Source organism: Antechinus flavipes, chromosome 1, assembly GCF_016432865.1.
Source record: "Antechinus flavipes isolate AdamAnt ecotype Samford, QLD, Australia chromosome 1, AdamAnt_v2, whole genome shotgun sequence".
NCBI classification, from domain to species: Eukaryota; Metazoa; Chordata; class Mammalia; order Dasyuromorphia; family Dasyuridae; genus Antechinus; species Antechinus flavipes.
In genome coordinates, this window is record NC_067398.1 from 479,123,215 (window position 1) to 479,143,793 (window position 20,579).

The 20,579-nt window shown below is 36.2% G+C and overlaps 1 protein-coding gene across 1 annotated transcript in view; it reads right to left on the bottom strand.

Annotated features, from left to right (window-relative positions):
* SPIDR (scaffold protein involved in DNA repair) overlaps positions 1-17,806 on the bottom strand; it is a 531,639-nt gene extending 513,833 nt beyond the window's left edge. Inside the window, exons 1-2 of the mRNA XM_051970228.1 lie at positions 17,570-17,806; positions 3,041-3,196 (exon numbers count right to left, since the gene is read on the bottom strand). Of these exons, the coding sequence (XP_051826188.1) occupies positions 3,041-3,196; positions 17,570-17,806 (393 nt within the window). The remainder of the gene's footprint in view (positions 1-3,040; positions 3,197-17,569) is intronic.
* Positions 17,807-20,579: the final 2,773 nt, after the last annotated feature.

Consider the following 20,579-nt stretch of genomic DNA (forward strand, 5'->3'; position numbering starts at 1 on the left):
AAGGTTCCATTTCCTTATCTGGAAAAGGAGGGGGTTGAACTAGATGCTCATATAGGTCGCTTCCAGCTCTAAAATTCTCTGCTTAGAAATTTTTATATAGTAAACTCCCATTTATTCATAATCCAATCAAAAGAAAGCTTGCTATCCTAAGTTTTATATACAATTATATAAAAATGATAGTTGACCTTCAGAATGAACCTAATACATTTAAAGAACTACAATACATTAGGAATTCAGAATTAAAATATGTTCAGAAGAGTTTTTAGTAATATAAATGTTAAGATTCTCCACTAATGTGGCTAGAAGCTGGAAAATGAAAGGATGTCCATCAATTGGAGAATGGTTGAGTAAATTGTGGTATATGAACGTTATGGAATATTATTGTTCTGTAAGGAACGACCAGCAGGATGAATACAGAGAGGACTGGCGAGACTTACATGAACTGATGCTGAGTGAAATGAGCAGAACCAGGAGATCATTATATACCTCAACAACGATACTGTTTGAGGATGTATTCTGATGGAAGTGGACCTCTTTGATAGAGAGCCTTAATTGATCAAAGATGGACAGAAGCAGCTACACCCAGAGAAAGAACACTGGAAATGAATATAAACTGCTTGCATTTATGTTTTTCCTCCTGGGTTATTTATACCTTCTGAATTCAATTCTCCCTGTGCAACAAAAAAACTGTTTGGTTCTGCACACATATATTGTATCTAGGATATACTGCAACCCGTTCAACATGTAAAGGACTCTTGCCATTTGGGGGAAGGGGTGGAGGGAGGGAGGGGAAAAATCGGAACAGAAATGAATGCAAGGGATAATGCTGTAAAAAATTACCCTGGCATGCGTTCTATCAATAAAAAAGTATTAAAAAAAAAAAAAAAAGAAAATGCAAAAAAAAAAAACAAGAAAAACAAAAACAAAAAAGATTCTCCACTAATATTCTACTCTGTAACTTCAAGGGGGCATGAAGGTAACCATGCCAAAGGCCATGCCAGAAAAGTGCAAGGTGAGACAAATCCTACCACACTGATAGTATCTGGAGATGCACAAGACCATAGGCTTATTCTAAGTTTGGCTGATAGACCCATTACCAGAAAGTTGACAAGGAAACAATTTTTTTATTCATCAAAATGTAATACATAAAGATGTTGAGATCTGCATTAGGGAAGTACTATCCACATTAATGAAAAAATGTGATAGTTTAAAACAATTTAAGATCATCTTACCAAATTCTAATTCTTTAAAAGCTATCACATATTTACATAGATTTCCAATTATCAGCAACAAGTACTGAATATTCAATTAACTATAACATCACACAAAACAATATTCTGAATAATAGAACTTTTTATGTAAAACTCAAGGATTTCAAAGAGTGAAGAGAATACAAAGGAGGGCAGAAATCAATTATTCAGTTGATTACAGTTATTATTTTATCACACTTTATATAGTTCTTTCATCTTGAGTACCACATGCAGAAAAAATAGTACAATAACCATCTCAATTTTCCAGATTAGAAACCTAAGGCTGAAAGGCTTGCCCAATGAAAGTCATAAAATTACTAAGTGGAATTCAGCAAATATAAATGGAATTCAATTACCTGACTTCCAAGTTCAATGTTCCCACCCCTATGCTCTACAAAAAGTTTAGCATGGCAGAGCCATTTTTGTAAATCAAATTAAATTAGATTAGGTCTCTTAACTAGCACAGTAGTTCTCACTCTTAATTCCCTGATTTTTTGGTTTTTGTCTGAAAACTCTCTGGTTTCTAGTCTCAAACTTAATGCTCAGAAATATCCATCAGTCCAGGATTGTTAGATATAGGAAAAGATAGAGGAGAAAAGAATAAATGACCTCAAAGTCTTCTTTGGTCAGAATTAAACTTTCCCAGAAACTAGCATTTACATCTTACCTGATAAGAAAATTCAACCAACTCCATTAACAAAGAGAAATAAAGGGGAAAATCAGAATACTTTGTTGGTCATAGGGAAGAATGCAGATGAAATGCAATTTCCTGAGCCTGAATCATATAAAGTTGTTAGGGGGAAAAAAAGCCAAGGGGGAAAACAGCCAATGCAATATTAAAAGTGAATCAGAAAATGTAAAGGAAAACTCCCAACTCAAGGATAACAATCATGTCATAGTATAAGCACTATGGAATATTGGGAACATACATTTTATTAGAATTTAATAAGCACTATATAAATGTAAGATTTGAAGATGGAAACTAAAGGAACTACAATAATCCTCTGCCCTGATTAACTGACAATTCAAGGCAAAATAAACCCTAGAACAGAACCCCTCAACAGAAACCCTGGAGAAGACTGTCAAGACAGACTACTACAATACAAGAATTAATGTTTTAGGCAAATATGCAATTCTTTAATTCTACAATTGAGTGGAATCCTTCAACTCATACTATAACTTATCCCAAAAGAAGATAAAGAAATGCTAGAAGAAGACATTCTAAAAAGCCCTAAGGTAAAGAGCATAAATACCACTCCAGGTAAAGAGAACAATAACAGATACGAGAATACATTCTTGTTTCAATTTCCTGTACTTTTCTATTACTGTGACCTAATGTAATTTCCCAGTTTTTAAAATTCCACATGAAAAGATCACTGAATTCAAATAGAATCATATGAGGAAAAGGAAAAGTCAGGTTTATTATGTGCAACTAAGATGTGAATTATAAAAATTTTAAAATGTACAACCCCCCAGGATAGTAGCTATATTGGGATTTTGTCCTAAATTATACTCAACTCAAAAACTGAACCAAATCCTCAAAGATTTAAAGCTTGAAAGGAGAGTAGAAGCCATCTAATCCAACCCCTTCATTTTACAGATTAAAAGCTGATCCCTAGGAAGATGAAAGGGCTTGCACAAGGTCCCCCAGGCAGTAAGTGACCAAATTGGAAAAGAGATTTGAATTCCATGATTTCCAGTTCAATATGCTGCATCAGGACTCCTTCCACTGCAACATGCTTGAAAACCACCTCTGAGCTTTAAGAATAGTAGGGTGAAAAGACCTTTACCGGTGGCACTGAATCACTTTGAAAGCCGTCACCACACTTCAGCCATGCTTTGGAGAGGGATGTTTTTGATGTAGGTGTCCTAGCATCTTCTTTCCTGAAGCCAGACACACTCTCTCCTGGAAAGAGAGTGCATTCTGTATCCCATGTCTTTCTTCTCTGCAAAAAGAATTTTTAAAAAGTGAAAACAAAAAACCCCCCAGTATCATGCCAAATCAAAAATAAACATCAATCAACCGTGCTAAAGGAGAGAAAGCAGATACACAAAGAATCCAAGATAGAGGTGAATCTCCAAATGATATTTTAAGAGTTTTTATAACACACTCAATTTTGCAAAGCACTTAATTAACACTATAGCACATTATATAATTACACACCAATTGACAACAGGGTGACAGCCTACATTTTAGATTATCATGATATTTCTGTCCCTGCAACTTTTTCTTACTGAGAATTGGAAAATGGTAAGATTTATATTCTTTTTTAATTCAGTTGCTTAAAAAACATTTCCCAGGTTAGCAAGTATCAATTTGGCTATATTCTAGTTATTTATTACTTACTTGGGTTTCATTCACAATCAAAATTATTTTCACACACCACCAAACTTCAAATTAATACAAATGACTTAGAAGCATATGATATCCATCTAATCAATTACCCAAGTCTGTCTTTGCTTACCCTCTTTTAGAGAGCCATTCCTTATAATAAAGACTAAGTTTAAAAAAAAATTCAGTAAAACTAACTCAAATATTTTTCAAAGCTAACGTTACATGCAGTGTTCCACTTCCATGGTTCCCAAACTCTGCAAAATAAGAAGCAGCTCAATAGGGGATAAAGTTTTGTACCATGTCACAAAGATCTAATTAGGTTCAAACATGGCCTCACTATTCATACTAGTTGTGTGACCCTGGGCAAATTATTTAATGTCTACCTGGCTCAGTTTCCTCATCTACAAAATAATGGTAAGACCTACTTCTCAGGATTATCATGAAGAAAAAAAATGATAAAAATTCACACATCTCTTCTTTGGGGTCAACCTTGCTCATATGATTTAACAACGTTCAATTTCAATTATCTTACTGGAGCTGTTGTTCTATCCATTTACATCGTTGAAGGAATTTTGCATATTATTTCTTTATTTCTATTTAATTTTTCATCAGTTTATTAGAGTGTTATTGTTCTCTGTATTTTTATATGCATATTCATTTCTTACAGAACAATAATACTCAATTACATTCATGTACCATAATTTTTTTAAGCAATCCCCAAATGATGAGCATATACTTTGATTCTAGATTTTTTTCTACCACAAAACAGTGTGGGAATCATTTTCTTAAAACGTCATTTTTATCATGTTACTTCCCTACTCAAAAATGTTCAATAGCTCCCCATTTATTTGTACAATAAATTTTAAACTCTTTTTCGTAGTATTTATGGTCCTCTACAACATTGTCCCAAGTTATATTTTTAGCTTTATTTCTCTAAAACAACCTATTCCCAACCCCTGAAACATGCCATATTTGTGACATCACTATTTCTTTGCTCCCACTAGTTCCCCTAGGGTGTAAGCCACTTCAGTCAGCATGTTCAACATCTATCAATTCAACAAGCTTTTTCAGTTTCCATGAATCCTTCCTTATCTGATTGCTCAATGTCTTCTTCTTCTATGAAAACATATCTGACCTAAACATAGGGAGCAGTCAATGCAAAGGCAAGGAAACAAAAGATGAAGGGTCATGTTCAGGACACTGTTAGCAGGCCATTGGTGCTAGATCACAGAGTTCATAAAGAGAAGATTAAGAAAAAAAGTAGAACAAAGCCAGCTTATAAAGAAGTTTAAATGGCTTAATGCCTAAGATAACAAAAAGATAATGATGAATGTTGGAAATATGGGAAAACAGGAATACTAATAATGCATTGTTGGTGGAGTTGTGAAATGATCCAACCATTCTAAGAGCAATTTAGAATTATGCCCAAAGGATTATAAAATTGTGTGTACCTTCTAATCCAACAGTGTCTCCATTAGGTCTGAATACCAAAGAGATCACATAAGAGGGAAAAGGATTCAGGATCCACATGGGCAAAAATATTTGTAGCAGCCTTTTTTGTAGTGGGAAGGAATTGGAAATCAAGGGGATCTCAAAATTAGAACATTGAACGGAAATGATTAAGATGAAATTTAATAAAGACAAATGATCTGAATGATCATGTAGACCTCAGGGTCATGCCCCAGACCTTGGAGATTAAAACTCTAGAAAATAGATAATAAACTGCTGAAATTATGTTTGAATTGTGTACATCGTGATAGAACATTACGCTCCCCCTTGGTCTGGGATTTTTGCTCTGGTTATTACTCTGCAGCCTTCAGAGTGGGATAGAAGCTAGAAAGGAGATCTTGTTGGCTCTTAGGGGTTATGTTGTTGCTTGTGTTCCTGCTCCTCTAGATATACAGCCCAGGGCCCTAGATTGCTCCTTATCCCCAGATGCCACTCAATGACACAAGTTCCTTCTTCAATCCTCCCTAGATCTGTGACCCTGTACTGAATAGTGGAAGGCAAAGCTACAAGATAACACCTATTCTAACGTGTAGAGGGCCTGGAACTCTGAAAAGGTATACTTGAATCAAGGTCAGCAGAGTGCTTATATATAGAGTACCTACTCAGTTGAGATAATGGTTCTTTAGTATACATATATTTAGTACTTAACATGGTTCTCTAGTTCACACATACATAGTGTGTTGTAATGATGTAATCATACCAAGGTATTTAAGGGCTGAGAAAGACTGGAAATGAGATATTCTATCTTTGACCATCCTGGTGGCTCTCCTGCTTCCTCCACTAAGACCTAGGACTTGGACTAGTCCAGAGATCCTCTAGAAAGCTGGCCTGGACATTACATTGTAATAGGATATTTGAGGGCTGAGAGGACTGGAAATAAGATATTCCATTTTTTGACTATCCTTGTGGTGGCTCTCCTGCCTCCTGCACTTAGATTAAGGCTAGTCCCAAGATTCTCCAGAGATATTCTTGAGAAAGCTAGCCAGAAATTATACTAAGCTGGGCTAAAAAAATGACTCACTGTGAGTTCTGTCTTGGAGTTACAGGTTAAGATTTGGTCTGGTCTGTAAAATTCCGATTGGTTTTCTGGAGGTCTTGGGACCAGCCTTCATTTCAGCAGATTAATCACCACAAGAATATCCAGGTATTAAAGTCCAAATCCTTTATTGTCTCCTTCAAAGTCTTGTCTCCTTGCCTGGGGCTACAGCTAGTTTTCTGGAGGCCTTCCGGAGTCTTGGTTTCAGTGGAGAAGAGGAGAGCCTGACACCATGGTGGTGTGAAAGGGAATGAATCTCTCTGGCTGAATTTGTTCCAGCTTATATGCTCTATTATAATTACATTATCATAGGTGTGAATCTTGTAGAATAGATGTCAACCTTATAGAACTATATTAAGTACTAAGTACATGTACTGAACTAGAGACTATTAATCACATGCTAAACTAGATAACCACTGTCTTATCAATTCTACTGAGTTAGCACCTTGTAAGAATCCTTGTTTCAATACAGAGTTCTGGTCCATGATACTGGTCTGTTTTCTAGATATTCTTAGAATACTTTGAAGGGAAAGAAGGGAATGGAACTTATAGCTCTTTCATAAAGTGCTTGGCCAGAGAAGGCACTAAACAAATGCTAGCTATTATTACTATTACTCCATCATTTTAGCTCTACCTTTTCCCTCTATGATGCTGAGCACACCACTACTCATGTCCAGTAAGTCCTCCACCATCTGACTTCAACATCTTTAAACATCATATTTGACTTCAGAACATTCTATTAATCTTTTCACCCATCCCTTACTCTTTTACTCATATTAAAAGTTGTCATCACTTTTTAACCCTTCAATTCAATCCATCTCCCTTAATCTGATTTCCCTAGTCTCCAAACTCCATTTGTGTTTCACAAATGATTGATTAACCACAACCCTAGAATTGCTCACATCCCTGACTTTCTGCCAATTCCCAACCTGTCAATCCTCAACTCTGGGGAGCTCCTAAATGCTTAATGTATGTGCTCCCCTGCACATGCATTAATAAAAAAACATTTTGAAAAACAAATCTACTCTCAGGCTTTGTATGGGGAACCAAAAGAAAAATCATTAAACTGAGCAATCTGGCACCACCATTCTACGGCTTTGTCAAACCACCAATGATTTCCCAACCGAAAAAGTCTGAGGCCTAAATTCTCATTAGGGCAGTTCAGTGGTGTAGTAGGTACAGGGCTGGGCCTGAAATGACAGAGACTCATCATCTTCCTGAGTTCAAATCCTGGTTCAGACATTTAGTAGCTACGTGATCCTAGAAAACTCACTTAATTCTGTGTGCCTCAGTTCCTCATTTACAAAATGAGTTAAAGAAGGAAAGAGTAAACCACGCTAGTTATGTTTGCCAAGAAAACCCCAAATGGGGTCAGATTCAGATATCAACTTCTCATTCTCTTTACCCCTTGACAGCTTCTACCCCTTTCTATTGTGTTTCTTTTTTCTTGACATCAGAAAACACTGGGCTCTCCTCTCTCTTTCTCCTCTTATCTGTCTTGATCTTCCTCATGACCTTAAGTGAGGAGATTCCCAACGTTCTAGAATTGTTCTGTACCATGCTTTTCACCTGCATTCCTGAGATTGCTTCTGCTCCAGAGAGGGCTCCCCAGAACCCATGTTCTCCTCATTTACTACACTCACCCAAGCCTGCTAACCATGACTTAACCTCAGGTAGTGAGTCTGACCTGGGCAGAGAAGTCTGATGGCACTGCACCTCATAATAAGAAAGTTCTTCACTGATAAGTTCTCCAAAAAATTGCTGCAAAATCACCAGGCAGTGAGTCTGACCTGGGCAGAGAAGTCTGATGGCACTGCACCTCATAATAAGAAAGTTCTTCACTGATAAGTTCTCCAAAAAATTGCTGCAAAATCACCAGGCCTTATCACCTGCCCTGCCAGAGTCCTCTCCCGCACTGCCATCATCTCTGAAGCTGAACTCTAAGGATCAAAAGATTTCTCCATCTGTTTATATATCCTTCAATCAAAATGTTAACTTCTTGTGAGCAAGGAATCTCTTGCTTTTCTATGTGCATCACTAATGCTTAGCATTAATAGCACATAGAAAGTACTCAAATAAATATTTATTTATTCATCCATTTGGTTGCTTTCTCTTCTCTGAATTATCTTGACAAACTCGCATTCTCTTAGGCATTCAAAGAGTCCAGTGGACTCTTAAATCTTTATTTCTAATATTTTTAAGCTTCAGACACAAATGTTCAAACCTATGGGTTACTCTATCAGTCTCAAAGACATCTCAAACTCAACATGTCTAAAACTCGGCATATTTTTCCCAAATAATTTGTACCACATTATGAAATTTCCTATTGTTGTCATAGGCAACACGATTTTCCCAGGCTTACATCTTCAGGGTCATCTTTAACTTCTTACTCACACTTACCCCATATATTCCATGCTCTATGCCATTTTGGCATTTCTACTTTCACAACTTAACATAAATTCTCCCTACCCCTTATTTCCATTCTTGCAGCCACTAACCTAGTTCAGTCACTCAACAAGCATGTATTATGTGTGAGACACTATGCCAAGTACTGATACTACAAATACAAGTAGAAATATAGTATCTATCCCTAAGGAGCTTATATTGAATGAGGGTAATATAATACATAAAATGAAATGGAAAGGGATAGAGAGAAGGGAAAGGAAGAAGATAGGAGAGGGAGAGAAAAGTAGGAAATAGGGATAGGATGAGGCAGTGTGGATGCAGCCTAGAGAAGGAACAGACATGTTTTCCTGGGCACCCTCCTTAAATGATATTCTGGGTACAGCCTGTAGAGAAACAAGGAATTTAGGCCTTTATAATCTTTCATCTGGACTATTACAATTTTAATGAGTCTACTTGACTGGAGTCTACAATCTATCCTACACTCAGCTGCCAGTCATTTGGCATATCACTAACATCACATATTCAATAAACTCCAATGGCTCAAAATTCAGCTGAAACATATCTTGTAGTAGGTCTTGCAGCTACTCAAGTGTTCCTCTAAAAGGTGACCTTCCATATTCTGTATGTATCTTGTATGTATCTATTTGTTTACATGTTATCTCCTTCCATAAGAATGTTGGCTCCTCAAGGTAACGGATTGTTTTTGCCTTTCTTTGTATCCTTTTGCTTTGTCTCATAGTAAACATTAAATAAATGCTTGTTAATTGATTAAAATCATTATTTCTGCCTATAGCTTCTCAATTAGGAACTTAATTCATTACTTTCAAAAATCTGTCAATACTACTTCTACAATAATCTTGGATTCTAAAAGATTCGAATGAAAATAGGGGAATAATGCAAAACAATTCTATAAAAATAGATGAGAACGATTGTGGAAAGAATCAAGATTATTTTAGCTACTGATAAACAAAGACTTCAAAACAAGTCCTATATACTTTTTAATAGTTTCATTTTTATTGACATCTTTTATTGTTACCTTCACTTCTATTATATCCATGCCCTATCCTATGAGTCTTCCCTATTCAATAAGATTTTAAAAGAGGAAAAAGTTATGCAGCCAAACCAAATACACAGTCATGGGTAACAACATATTTAAAATTCCACATCCACAGTCCTTAATTCTGCAAAGAGGGGAAGAAGGCACACATACTTTTTAAGAAATTTAAAAAGATATAAACTGGGATAAAGCAACTTAGATAAAAAACGTCAAGAAAGTTATCTTGTGATTTATTCTACACAGAACCTCCTCACCCTTCCTCCTAAATCCAAAATAAGAGTACACATTCCCCCTATTGGATATATTCCTAAAAGGCATTTTGCAGGCCAAACTCTATTATGACCCTTTTTCACCAGAAGTCTTCCAATAAAGATTGCATTATCACATGTTACAGATGATGTATAGGTGATGTTTAGCCAAGTACAGACCGATATTCAGTTCTAGAGGCCACATTTTAGGTCACATAGACAACAAGCAACAAAGCCAAAATTCTAAATCAAGCCCTGATATTCAATTCAGTAACTGGACTACTGTTTCATGCTCATCATTTCTCATGTAGCTACTTTTCTGGACTTTATAACTTCTACAAATTCTTAAATTTTCAAAATGAAATATATTCTGAAACTCTCACCTCCTCCAATCATCTCCCTCCATCTGCAAGACTTATTCATTCCTTCCACCGGGTAACCTTCTATCCCCTCCCCATTTCAAACTTCTGTGTATTCTCTTCCCCATTAAATAGTGTGGTGTTTGAGGGCAGATACTGTCATGTCTTTCTTTATATCTGCAAGGCTTTAGCACATTGCTGGCACAAAGATGGCACTAATTCTGACTTCATGTTTATTTCTCAATTTCCTTCTGTTCTTCCATTTTCCTATACTTCTTTCATTCCATTTTCTTCCAGAATTACTCCCAAATGTAGAATATGGCCTTTTGTTTTTAGTATTTGCTGCAATTAAGCTTTGTGTTCCCTCTACCAATTTTAAAATGAATGTTAGTTGATTTTTTTTCATATTTCTCTAGAGGATACATGAACATATTCAACACCTGAACACTTTCAAAAAGTCTATGATTTTATTATCATTTATCTATAATGGGCAGTTTCATGAACTGCTGTGGCCACAATTTTTTTAATCAAATAGTAGCCAAATTTCTGTTCCTGATTTTTTAAACTTTTCTAAGATGTAGCAAAGTTCATATTTGAATACTTTCTAGTTTGGTAAGACCTATCTGTAAGTACCTGCCTATACTCTGTTATTATAAAGTTCAGGAATTCATGACTACATTGGTTTTAAAAGGTTCAGAGAATTAACAAGAGTCCATGGTAGAAATTAATCATGATTAAATAGGTAATTGTTAAAAATGGAATTTTGAGAATACAAGAAAAACAATTCTGATGAAAGAGGGAAAAAAAGAGGACAACAATCTAAAGAAAGCAATATGTATGCACAGGGAACTTGTGTAAGAAAATTGTCCTTTAAGGAAATAAAAAAATGTTGCAAGCAGTTGAAGTGGCCGCTAGGTGGCATCACAGTGCAAAAGAACAGAGACTAGAGTTCGAAAAGCATGAGATCAAATTTGCCTTTAGACTCTCCAGATGACTCTGAGCAAGTCACTTCACCCATTTGCCTCAGTCCCTTCATCTTTAAAATGGGGATAATTGCACTCACTTCCTAAGGTTATCATGAGGACAAAAGTAGATATGAATTGTAAAGTACTTAACAGAATATTTGAAACACAGCAGGCACTATATAAATGTTAGCTATGGTGATGAAAATAAATTAAAAGGAAGAATTCAAACCCAGAGATGAAGCTAATCTTCTTTTCAGAGCTCACTTTTTAAAGTCTACTCTATTGCATATTTTTTACTGTACTTAGCACAGAAAAGAAAATCCCCAAAAAAGGAAAAAAAAATAAAAATCTGAGCTTATAATAATAGAACAATGGGGTTTATAAAAGATCAAAAGTCAAACAATTTAAACCAGTTAAAGCACTATGAATAATTAAAGATACCCAAAAGTGGAGAAGTGGTCTCCTGAATGAGAAAAATAGATTCATTCCAGGAGTACAATGAAATCTGCTTGAGTCATATAATGAAAACACAATCTTTGTACTATCACCTAAAATATGAATGACACAAAGTATTTTAAAAACATCGAGCTATAATGAAACACTTGTTTAATGCACAGAACTACAAGCAAGCAATGTATTTGTGTGTATGTGTCCATCAGAATATTTTAGGGGGTAATTTTTGAAAAAGCAAAGAAGTAGAAATTTTTTTAAAAATGTCTTTCACCAGGAGAATACTTAAAACAAATTGTATGTGAACGTAATAGAATATTAAGTCACAGGAAAGAATGAACGTGTAGAATGAAGCAGCCAAGGAAGACTTAATAAGGACTGATAGGAAAAGAGAGAATTATAAAAGTATGAAAATGATATATCTGATGGCAATAATCCTAACCCTGCATCTTTTCACTTCTATTGCCTTCTATTCCTGGAATGATCTCCCTCCTGGTTTCCTACAAAGGAAGGGGGAAAAAACAAACAAACAAAAAAACCAAAGCACCTGAATCCTATATAATTTCAATGATGAAGCTTGGCCCAAAGAGATGAGAAAAATGAACTTCTTTCTCTATTTAGTAGAGATGAAGAACAAGGGGTACATTTAACTGTATTTATTATTATAATTTGCGCTTACTGTCAAATTTGGTTGATGTGTCATTCTCTTTTCCCTCTTTATTATAGAAAATGGCTTTCTTGTTAAAGGAGGGGGAAAGATATATTTGGAAATAAAAGCAAAGTAAAAATAATGAACTAGCAATTTTAAAAGTTTTTGAACAAAAATAAAAGAGAAAAAAATAAAAAATAAATAAAAAAGCCTGGATACATTTTAGCATAATCCTTTGATCTGCATAGGAGAAAAAGCCAGTGAAACATTATCTGTTTACTAACTCAACACAAAGAAGTTTGATGATTCTTCATCAGAAGGACAAGTATACCTCTCTAATTACAAAGTACTGTAACTAGAGAAATCATTCCTACAGATTCCCACAGTCAGTCTGTGGCTGATCTTAACACAGTTGGCATCCTAGCACTACAGAAAGAAAAGAAGTGATGATATACATCCCAATGAAATGTTTTTACTTCTACTTTGTTGGGGGAAGTTGCTTTGGAAATTAAAGGTCCACTTATAGGGATAGCAATCTGAAGTCTGAGGCAATCAGCATCCCCTAAAAATCTTGTCAAAATCTTTCATGGTCACCAAATTTCTTTGTGAGCAAAAGGAGAAATGACTAAGGAGAGATGATAGATAGCTCCAAATTCACCAGAGTTCAAAACTTCACAAAAGGGCAGATATTAAGGAAGATTACAATCATCATTGTTAGTCTGTGAAATAACTTTTACCCAACAATGAGATTAAAGAAAATTCATTTGCAGAGATTGTATTCTGTCCTCAAAGAGGTTTTCAGTGTTATTTTTAATGCAGTGGCAACGTCTAAACTCGGGTATAAAACTTGAGTATATCCACTTCAGGATAATAAAGAGCATGATTAAGGGAATGCTATTATCTCCAGATTTCTATTCCACAGATATGCAATCGGACTAATACAGCTAAATAGTACACTGGCCAAAAGAAGCAAATGCAAAAAGGTGGAAAAGAAACTACTAAAAACCACATGAAAGATTGCTCTCAATCACTTAATTCTTCTCCCAGACATAGAACCTCTCTAGGTCTTCATGACACTGCTTCCTCCTGGTTCTTCTACCTGCATAACTGTTCCTTCTCATTCTTCTGTGCTGGATCTTCATCCACATTATACCCACTAACTGGGGCAATCCCTAAAGCTCAGTCTTGAGCCCTTCTCTCCTTTCCCTCTACACGATCTCATTTTATTTCATCAGGTCCCCTGAGTTTAATTATAATTTCTGTGCAGATAACATCCAGATCTACCTATCTAGTTCTAGTCTCTCCAGTCACATGTTACCAATTGACTAATTTATAAAATCTATAAGAAACTAGCACAAGTTTATAAGAATAATCTTCATTCCCCAATATATAAATGCCCAAAAGATATAGAGAATTTTTCAGCATTAATTGTTTGTCTTTTTTGAATTGGACCTTTGATTTTCACCAGTACAGAGACCTTCTAGTGTAAAAACTTCCTCTATTTATCAGCAATTCATCTGGAACTTAATCTTAGAGAGTCACCTAGGATATTAAAAAATTAAGTGATTGGTCTAAGATCAGGAAACTATTCCAGGGAGGATTTTAACCCATTTTTTCCTAAATTACATGGATAATACATATAAAGTGCTTTGCAAAATTTAAAGATCCACATAAATATTCAATAGCATCTTTTATTCTTGATTATCAGGTGAACCTTGGATTTATTATATATTTTGCTGCTTGTTTTTTTTTTATTAGTAGAAACTATTCATTATCACTTGAACATAATTCAAACTCCAAACTAAATAAATTCATAATAAAGTGATATTGATAAAAAATGACAAACATTATTTTTGAAAAATAGAATTCAATGCAAACAAAACTGTGTGGCAACAAGCACACATTTTACACTGCAAGGATACAGGAGTTTATTGAAGAGGATGAGGAAAAGTGAGTTGGCCAGAACTGAGCTCTAAGAATCTGTAATCTATAATTTGAGTAGAGAATGGAGTGGATTGAGGAAAGATTTGAGGCAGTTTAAGAATCACTTAAAAGACCATTTGAATAGTCTAAGCAATATTCTGAATTCGAATGGGATCTGTGTGAGTAGTGAGAAAGGGATATAGATGAGAGATGATGTAAAGGTAGAAATTGAAAGATTTGGCAGTGGACTGGACATATGAAATGTGTAGCAGTGATCCTAGTGAAAATCCAGGCAAAGAAGACTGAGAAGGAACATCTAGCAACCTCTGTTGTTTTTTTGTTTTTTTCTAAGGTTCAGTTTAATGTGTTGACCCAAATGAGATTGTTTAATAGTAACAAAATTATCTAAGTGGGATTAAAATGACTTACACACAAAACATCTGTAGTATGTGTTTGGGATTCTCAAATTGGAGACAATTAAATTGACTACAGCTATATATAAAACAGCAAAGAAATCTAAGTAGCATACAGATAGGAAAAAGATTGGAAGGGACACAGAAAAAAATGTTATTTTGTTAAAATTCATAAAGCTGATTTTCATAAAATTTAAATTAGGCCTCTATCACCTCTGTCCTCTTTATTACAGAAATCAAGTGATTTGAACCAGGCCAAAGAGTAGCTGAAAATGAAACTGAGAGCTCCTGATTCTTGGTAAAAAGTTTTTCTATGATGCCTTATAATTTAAAAAAAAAAAAGTTTCCTTTTATCAAAAAAAAAATACATTTACTATACTCCTATTACATACAGGGTACTGGGCTAAGAGCGAAGAGAGATAAAGGAGAGTATTTTAGATGGAAAGAATAAAGTAAGAAAAGACAGGAAATGAAATGAAGACACACAGTAATAATTAGGGATATATTAGAAAGGTAGAGTAAGACCAATCTACTATGGGTCTTAGAATACCAAGACTGAGCTTTATAGAGACAGGAAGAATAATTTGGAAGCTATTATTCAGGTATGTTAGATGGATGGTAGCAGGGGGGGAAAAGAAGGAAAAAGATACACAAGTTGTGATTGTTAGGTTTGGGGGAAAGGGGGAGAGGTGTGGTTACTAAAAAGTGAAAAGGTAAGGTTTCAAGTCTGGGTGTTTTGGGAAAAAGCAATCACACCCTCAACAAAAATAGGGAAATTAGAAAGCTTCTGGAAGGGGGTAAAGAAAGGACATAAGTAAATATTCCTTTTCCTGATATACAATATCCTGTATCTTCAATGGCAAGAGAAAGCTCTATTTATTCAATTTTACCTCTAGGCTTCCTTCAAAACCTAGAGCTCATCTCCCACTTTCTACAGAGCTTTCTGGATCTCTTACCACCTCTTCTATTACCTTACATCTATATCTTATATGTAAATAGCTATTTGCATAGTGTCTTACCCCTTGAAATGTGAACTTTTTCAGGGACTATTTTTGCTTTTCAATCTTTATCTCCAAAATTTAAGTATAGGATTTGACTCATAAAGAGGATTTAATAAAGGCTCAGATATGTATTGACTGTGTGACTCTGGGCAAGTCACTTAACCCTATTAGCCTCAGTCTTTTAATCTATAAAATGAGTTTGATAAGGAAATGTTGAACCACAGCAGTATCTTTGCCAAGAGAACTCTAACTAAAAACATGAAAAATAGGATATAAGTGAACAATAAATGCTTGTTGACTGTTATAAAATAACCGAGACCCAAGGATATAAAATGATTTATCTAAAGTCATAAAGATAGTAAGTGGCAGAGCCAAAATGTGAAGTAAGATCCTTTAATTCCAACTTTTTACAAAATATTTTTACAAAAATTCATGATCTTAGGGGGAAAAAAAGAAAATTCATGATCTTCTGATTTGTGTGTGTGTGGGCAGCACGATATATGTGGAAATGTTCTAGAAGAATTGCATATGTGTAATCTATATTGGATTATTTGTTGTCTAGGGGAGGGGTAAGGGAAGAGGGAGGTAGAAAAATTTGAAACAAGAGGTTTTGCAAGGGTGGATGCTGAAAACTATCTTTGCATGTATTTTGAAAAATAAAAAAGTTATTTTAAATAAATTTTTAAAAATTATGTTGAAGAACTCTTGGAAAAATCTCAGGTCTTGATCACATTTTGCTCTCGGTTTCAACTTTTTTTCCTTTTCCTCTGTAAAATGGAAGGTTTCAACTAAATGATCTCTTAAGTCCCTTCCAGTTGTAAATCTATAAAACTATGGGAACAGAAAAGCTTCTGAAAGATCACCCTGACTTGTAAAGGATGAACGAGATGATTCAAAGAATTAGGATGCAACTTACACACTATAGACAAATGTGGTAATCCTTAAACACCACTTTAATTGTCTACTCTTGCTTAATGATGCATTATATAAAGAGTTCTTTAACCTTTTTCCTTTTTCAGTCTAATGAAGCCTATGGACCCCTTCAAAGAATGTTTCTAAAAAATTTAAGGAAATGCTAAATGTCAAGAAACTAGTGAAAAATGAAGCTGTATAACTTTTTCTTTCCCCAGTCCAAGTTAGATGATCTCAAGGGGGTAGGGATTGTGGATTCCTAATGTAAAACCTCTGGTGTGGAGAAAAGCAGCATTGAACTTGGATTCCTTTTTGGAGACTCCCAGGAGCCCTGGCTAAAAGATGGAACTCTTTACTACAAAAATTATAAAAGTCAAAGAGCTTTTGTTTACATAGGTTACAGTATTTTACTGTGCTAGGAATGAAGACTTCTAAGGATCATTATGAATAGTTTTGACCTCGAAGACTTCCTGAAAAGTCTCAGGGACCCCAAGGTCACACTTTCTGTGATCACTTTTCTCCTCCTTCGTAAAACGAGGGGATGTTAACAGCGTCTTACACCCCTTTTCAGTTCTAGAATTGAGTATAGAAAAGCTTTGGAACAGCTACTGTGAAGGATGAATGAGAGAAAAGACTGCTAAATGACAGAGAAATTACAGGGGACATAGATTAGGAGATAAGTCAAAAAAAAAAAAAAAAAAACCTTTCCACTAGGAAAGTGGCAGCACACTGTCAGTCTCAGGTCCTCTATACGCAAGCGCCCCGCCCTAGGGCTCACAGAGGAGATGCAACGCAACAGATTGGAGCAGGAATTGTTCTCCCCGCCCCCTCGACCCGAAGAGCCAATGGGAATCCCTGAAGCTGCGAAGCACTCTGGGACTAGTAGTATCAGCGAGCCTAAAGCAGGCCACGCGAAGAGGGCAGCCTCTTGACAAGCGGCCAGCTCTGACTGCGGACGAGGGTGGGAGTGAGCACTTAGCTGGAAGCCGGCCCAGCAGGTTCGACGCCCGCCGATGGAACGCGACCCTCGCTCCTGCTCCCACCCCCATATCGTACCTTCCGGCCGCTGCGGCGGGGACGGCTGGTGCTACCGCCACGGAGCATCTCTCCGAGCGCCTCCGTCACGCCGGAGTTAGAGTTAGTGGGAGGGTTGATATGGAAGGAGAGGAAAAGGGAATTTGAGAGCGACTCCCCGGAAGACCGAGAGGCAAAAGGCGGAGCACGAACCAACCTAGCCACGCCGTGCCTTTCTAGCTTGGCGCCCTGCGCCGCCTCCCTCTGATTGGCTCTCATGAGGGATAAGGCGGAGCTATCACAGACAAGTCTCTCGTAGAGATCTGGGGGCGGAACTCGTATTCAGACTTCCCCAAGCTCCAGGAGGGACTGACTGTGGCTGTGCGCATGCGCCAAGATTACGGTCCCAGACTGAGGACTTCGTTTAGGGGCGCCTAGGGGGGCGTTTCTTCTGGAAAGTTTTTTCAGTTTGAAGGCGAAGGCGATCTTGTGAGAAACATCCTTTACCCAGCTGGGAAGAGAGAGCAGATGGCTTTCATAGCCCTGGCAACCATGGGAAACCTTCATAATTTTGGAAAAGTCGATGTGGCATTTTCCCCTTAACTTCTCTACGTATCCATTCTTTCATATGTTCACCAAGCATTTATTAAGCTCCTATTGTGTGCCAAGCACAAGCGCTGGGAATATAAAAAAAAAGGGAAAACACTAATTACCTGATAATCAACCAAAATTTGAGGAAAAGCCTGACCAGAGAATGTTCTTAGTCCGACTCTTTGTGACCTAAAAATTCTATTAGGGTTTACTTGGCAGAGATATTGGAATGATTTGCCATTTCCTTCTCCTGCTCGTTTTACAGATGAGGAAATTGAGGCAAACAGGATTAAAGTGACTTGCCCAGAGTAACACAGCCAATAAATGTCTGAGGTCATATTTAAATGCAGAAAGATGACTTGTTGACTCCAAACCAGGCACTCTATCCACTGTACCAAGGAACTGCCTAATATAGAAAATGGGTTCCAGTAAATAGCAAGTGAGAGATATATCCATCTTAATTTTACAGAAACACTAATTGTCTGATAACCAGAAAAATATGAAGAAAAATCTGAGTAGAGAACAGACTGAATAGGGTCAAATAAGTAAGTCTAACAGTAATTTTATTGTTGTAAATAAACCGATCCACAAATTTAGATCAAAATCATTTCATATCACTTCTTGTGTTCATGTTCTTCCATAAAACCTCCCTCAAGAGTGGATCCATTATTGCAGGTTTTCCTTTGGTCCTTTAAAGATCATAGGTACCAAATATAGCATTTTAGCTGTGTATCTGTTGACTCTCTTGCTATAGCCAATCATAAGGTTATTGATTTAGGAATGGAAGGAACATTAGTGGTCATCTAATCCAACAGTCTCATTTTTTTTAAAATAACTTTTTATTGATAGAACCCATGCCAGGGTAAGTTTTTACAGCATTATCCCTTGCACTCACTTCTGTTCCAATTTTTCACCTCCCTCCCTCCACCCCCTCCCCCAGATGGCAAGCAGCCCTTTACATGTTGAATAGGTTACAGTATATCCTAGATACAATATATATGTGCAGAACCGAACAATTTTCTTGTTGCACAGGGAGAATTGAATTCAGAAGGCATAAATAACCCGGGAAGAAAAACAAAAATACAAGCAGTTTATATTCATTTCCCAGTGTTCTTTTTTTGGGTGTAGCTGCTTCTGTCCATCTTTGATCAATTGAAACTGAATTAGCTCTCTTTATCGAAGAGATCCACTTCCATCAGAATACATCCTCATATAGTATCGTTGTTGAGATATATAATGATCTCCTGGTTCTGCTCATCTCACTCAGCATCAGTTCATGTAAGTTTCACCAGTCCTCTCTGTATTCATCCCGCTGGTCATTCCTTACAGAACAATAATATTCCATAACGTTCATATACCACAATTTACTCAACCATTCTCCAATTGATGGGCATCCATTCATTTTCCAGCTTCTAGCCACTACAAACAGGGCTGCCACAAACATTTTGGCACATACAGGTCCCTTTCCCTTCTTTAGTATCTCTTTGGGGTATAAGCCCAGTAGAAACACCGCTGGATCAAAGGGTATGCACAGTTTGATAACTTTTTGAGCATAGTTCCAAATTGCTCTCCAGAACGGCTGGATGTGTTCACAATTCCACCAACAATGTATCAGTGTCCCTGTTTTCCCACATCCCCTCCAACATTCCACATTATCTTTCCCTATCACTTTAGCCAATCTGACAGGTGTGTAGTGGTATCTCAGAGTTGTCTTAATTTGCATTTCTCTGATTAATAATGATTTGGAGCATATTTTCATATGTCTATAAATAGTTTCAATTTCTTTGTCTGAGAATTGTCCATTCATATCCTTTGACCATTTATCAATTGGAGAACGGTTTGATTTCTTATAAATTAGAGTCAATTCTCTATATATTTTGGAAATGAGGCCTTTATCAGAACCTTTGATTGTAAAAATGTTTTCCCAGTTTATTGTTTCCCTTCTAATCTTGTCTGCATTTGTTTTGTTTGTACAAAAACTTTTCAATTATAATAAAAATTTTCTATTTTGTGGTCAATAGTGATCTCTAGTTCTTCTTTGGTCATAAATTCCTCCCTCTTCCACAGGTCTGAGAGGTAAACTATCCTATGCTCTTCCAATTTATAATCTCTTTCTTTATGCCTAGGTCATGAACCCATTTTGACCTTATCTTGGTGTATGGTGTTAAGTGTGGATCAATGCCTAGTTTCTAACATACTAATTTCCAATTTTCGCAGCAATTTTTGTCAAATAATGCATTCTTATCCCAGAAACTGGGATCTTTGGGTTTGTCAAACACTATATTATTAAAGTTATTGGCTGTTTTGTCCTTTGAACCTAACCTATTCCATTGACCAACTAGTCTATTTCTTAGCCAATACCAGATGGTTTTAGGAACTGCTGCTTTATAATATAATTTTAGATCTGGTACAGCTAGGCCATCTTCATTTGATTTTTTTTTCATTAATTCCCTTGAAATTC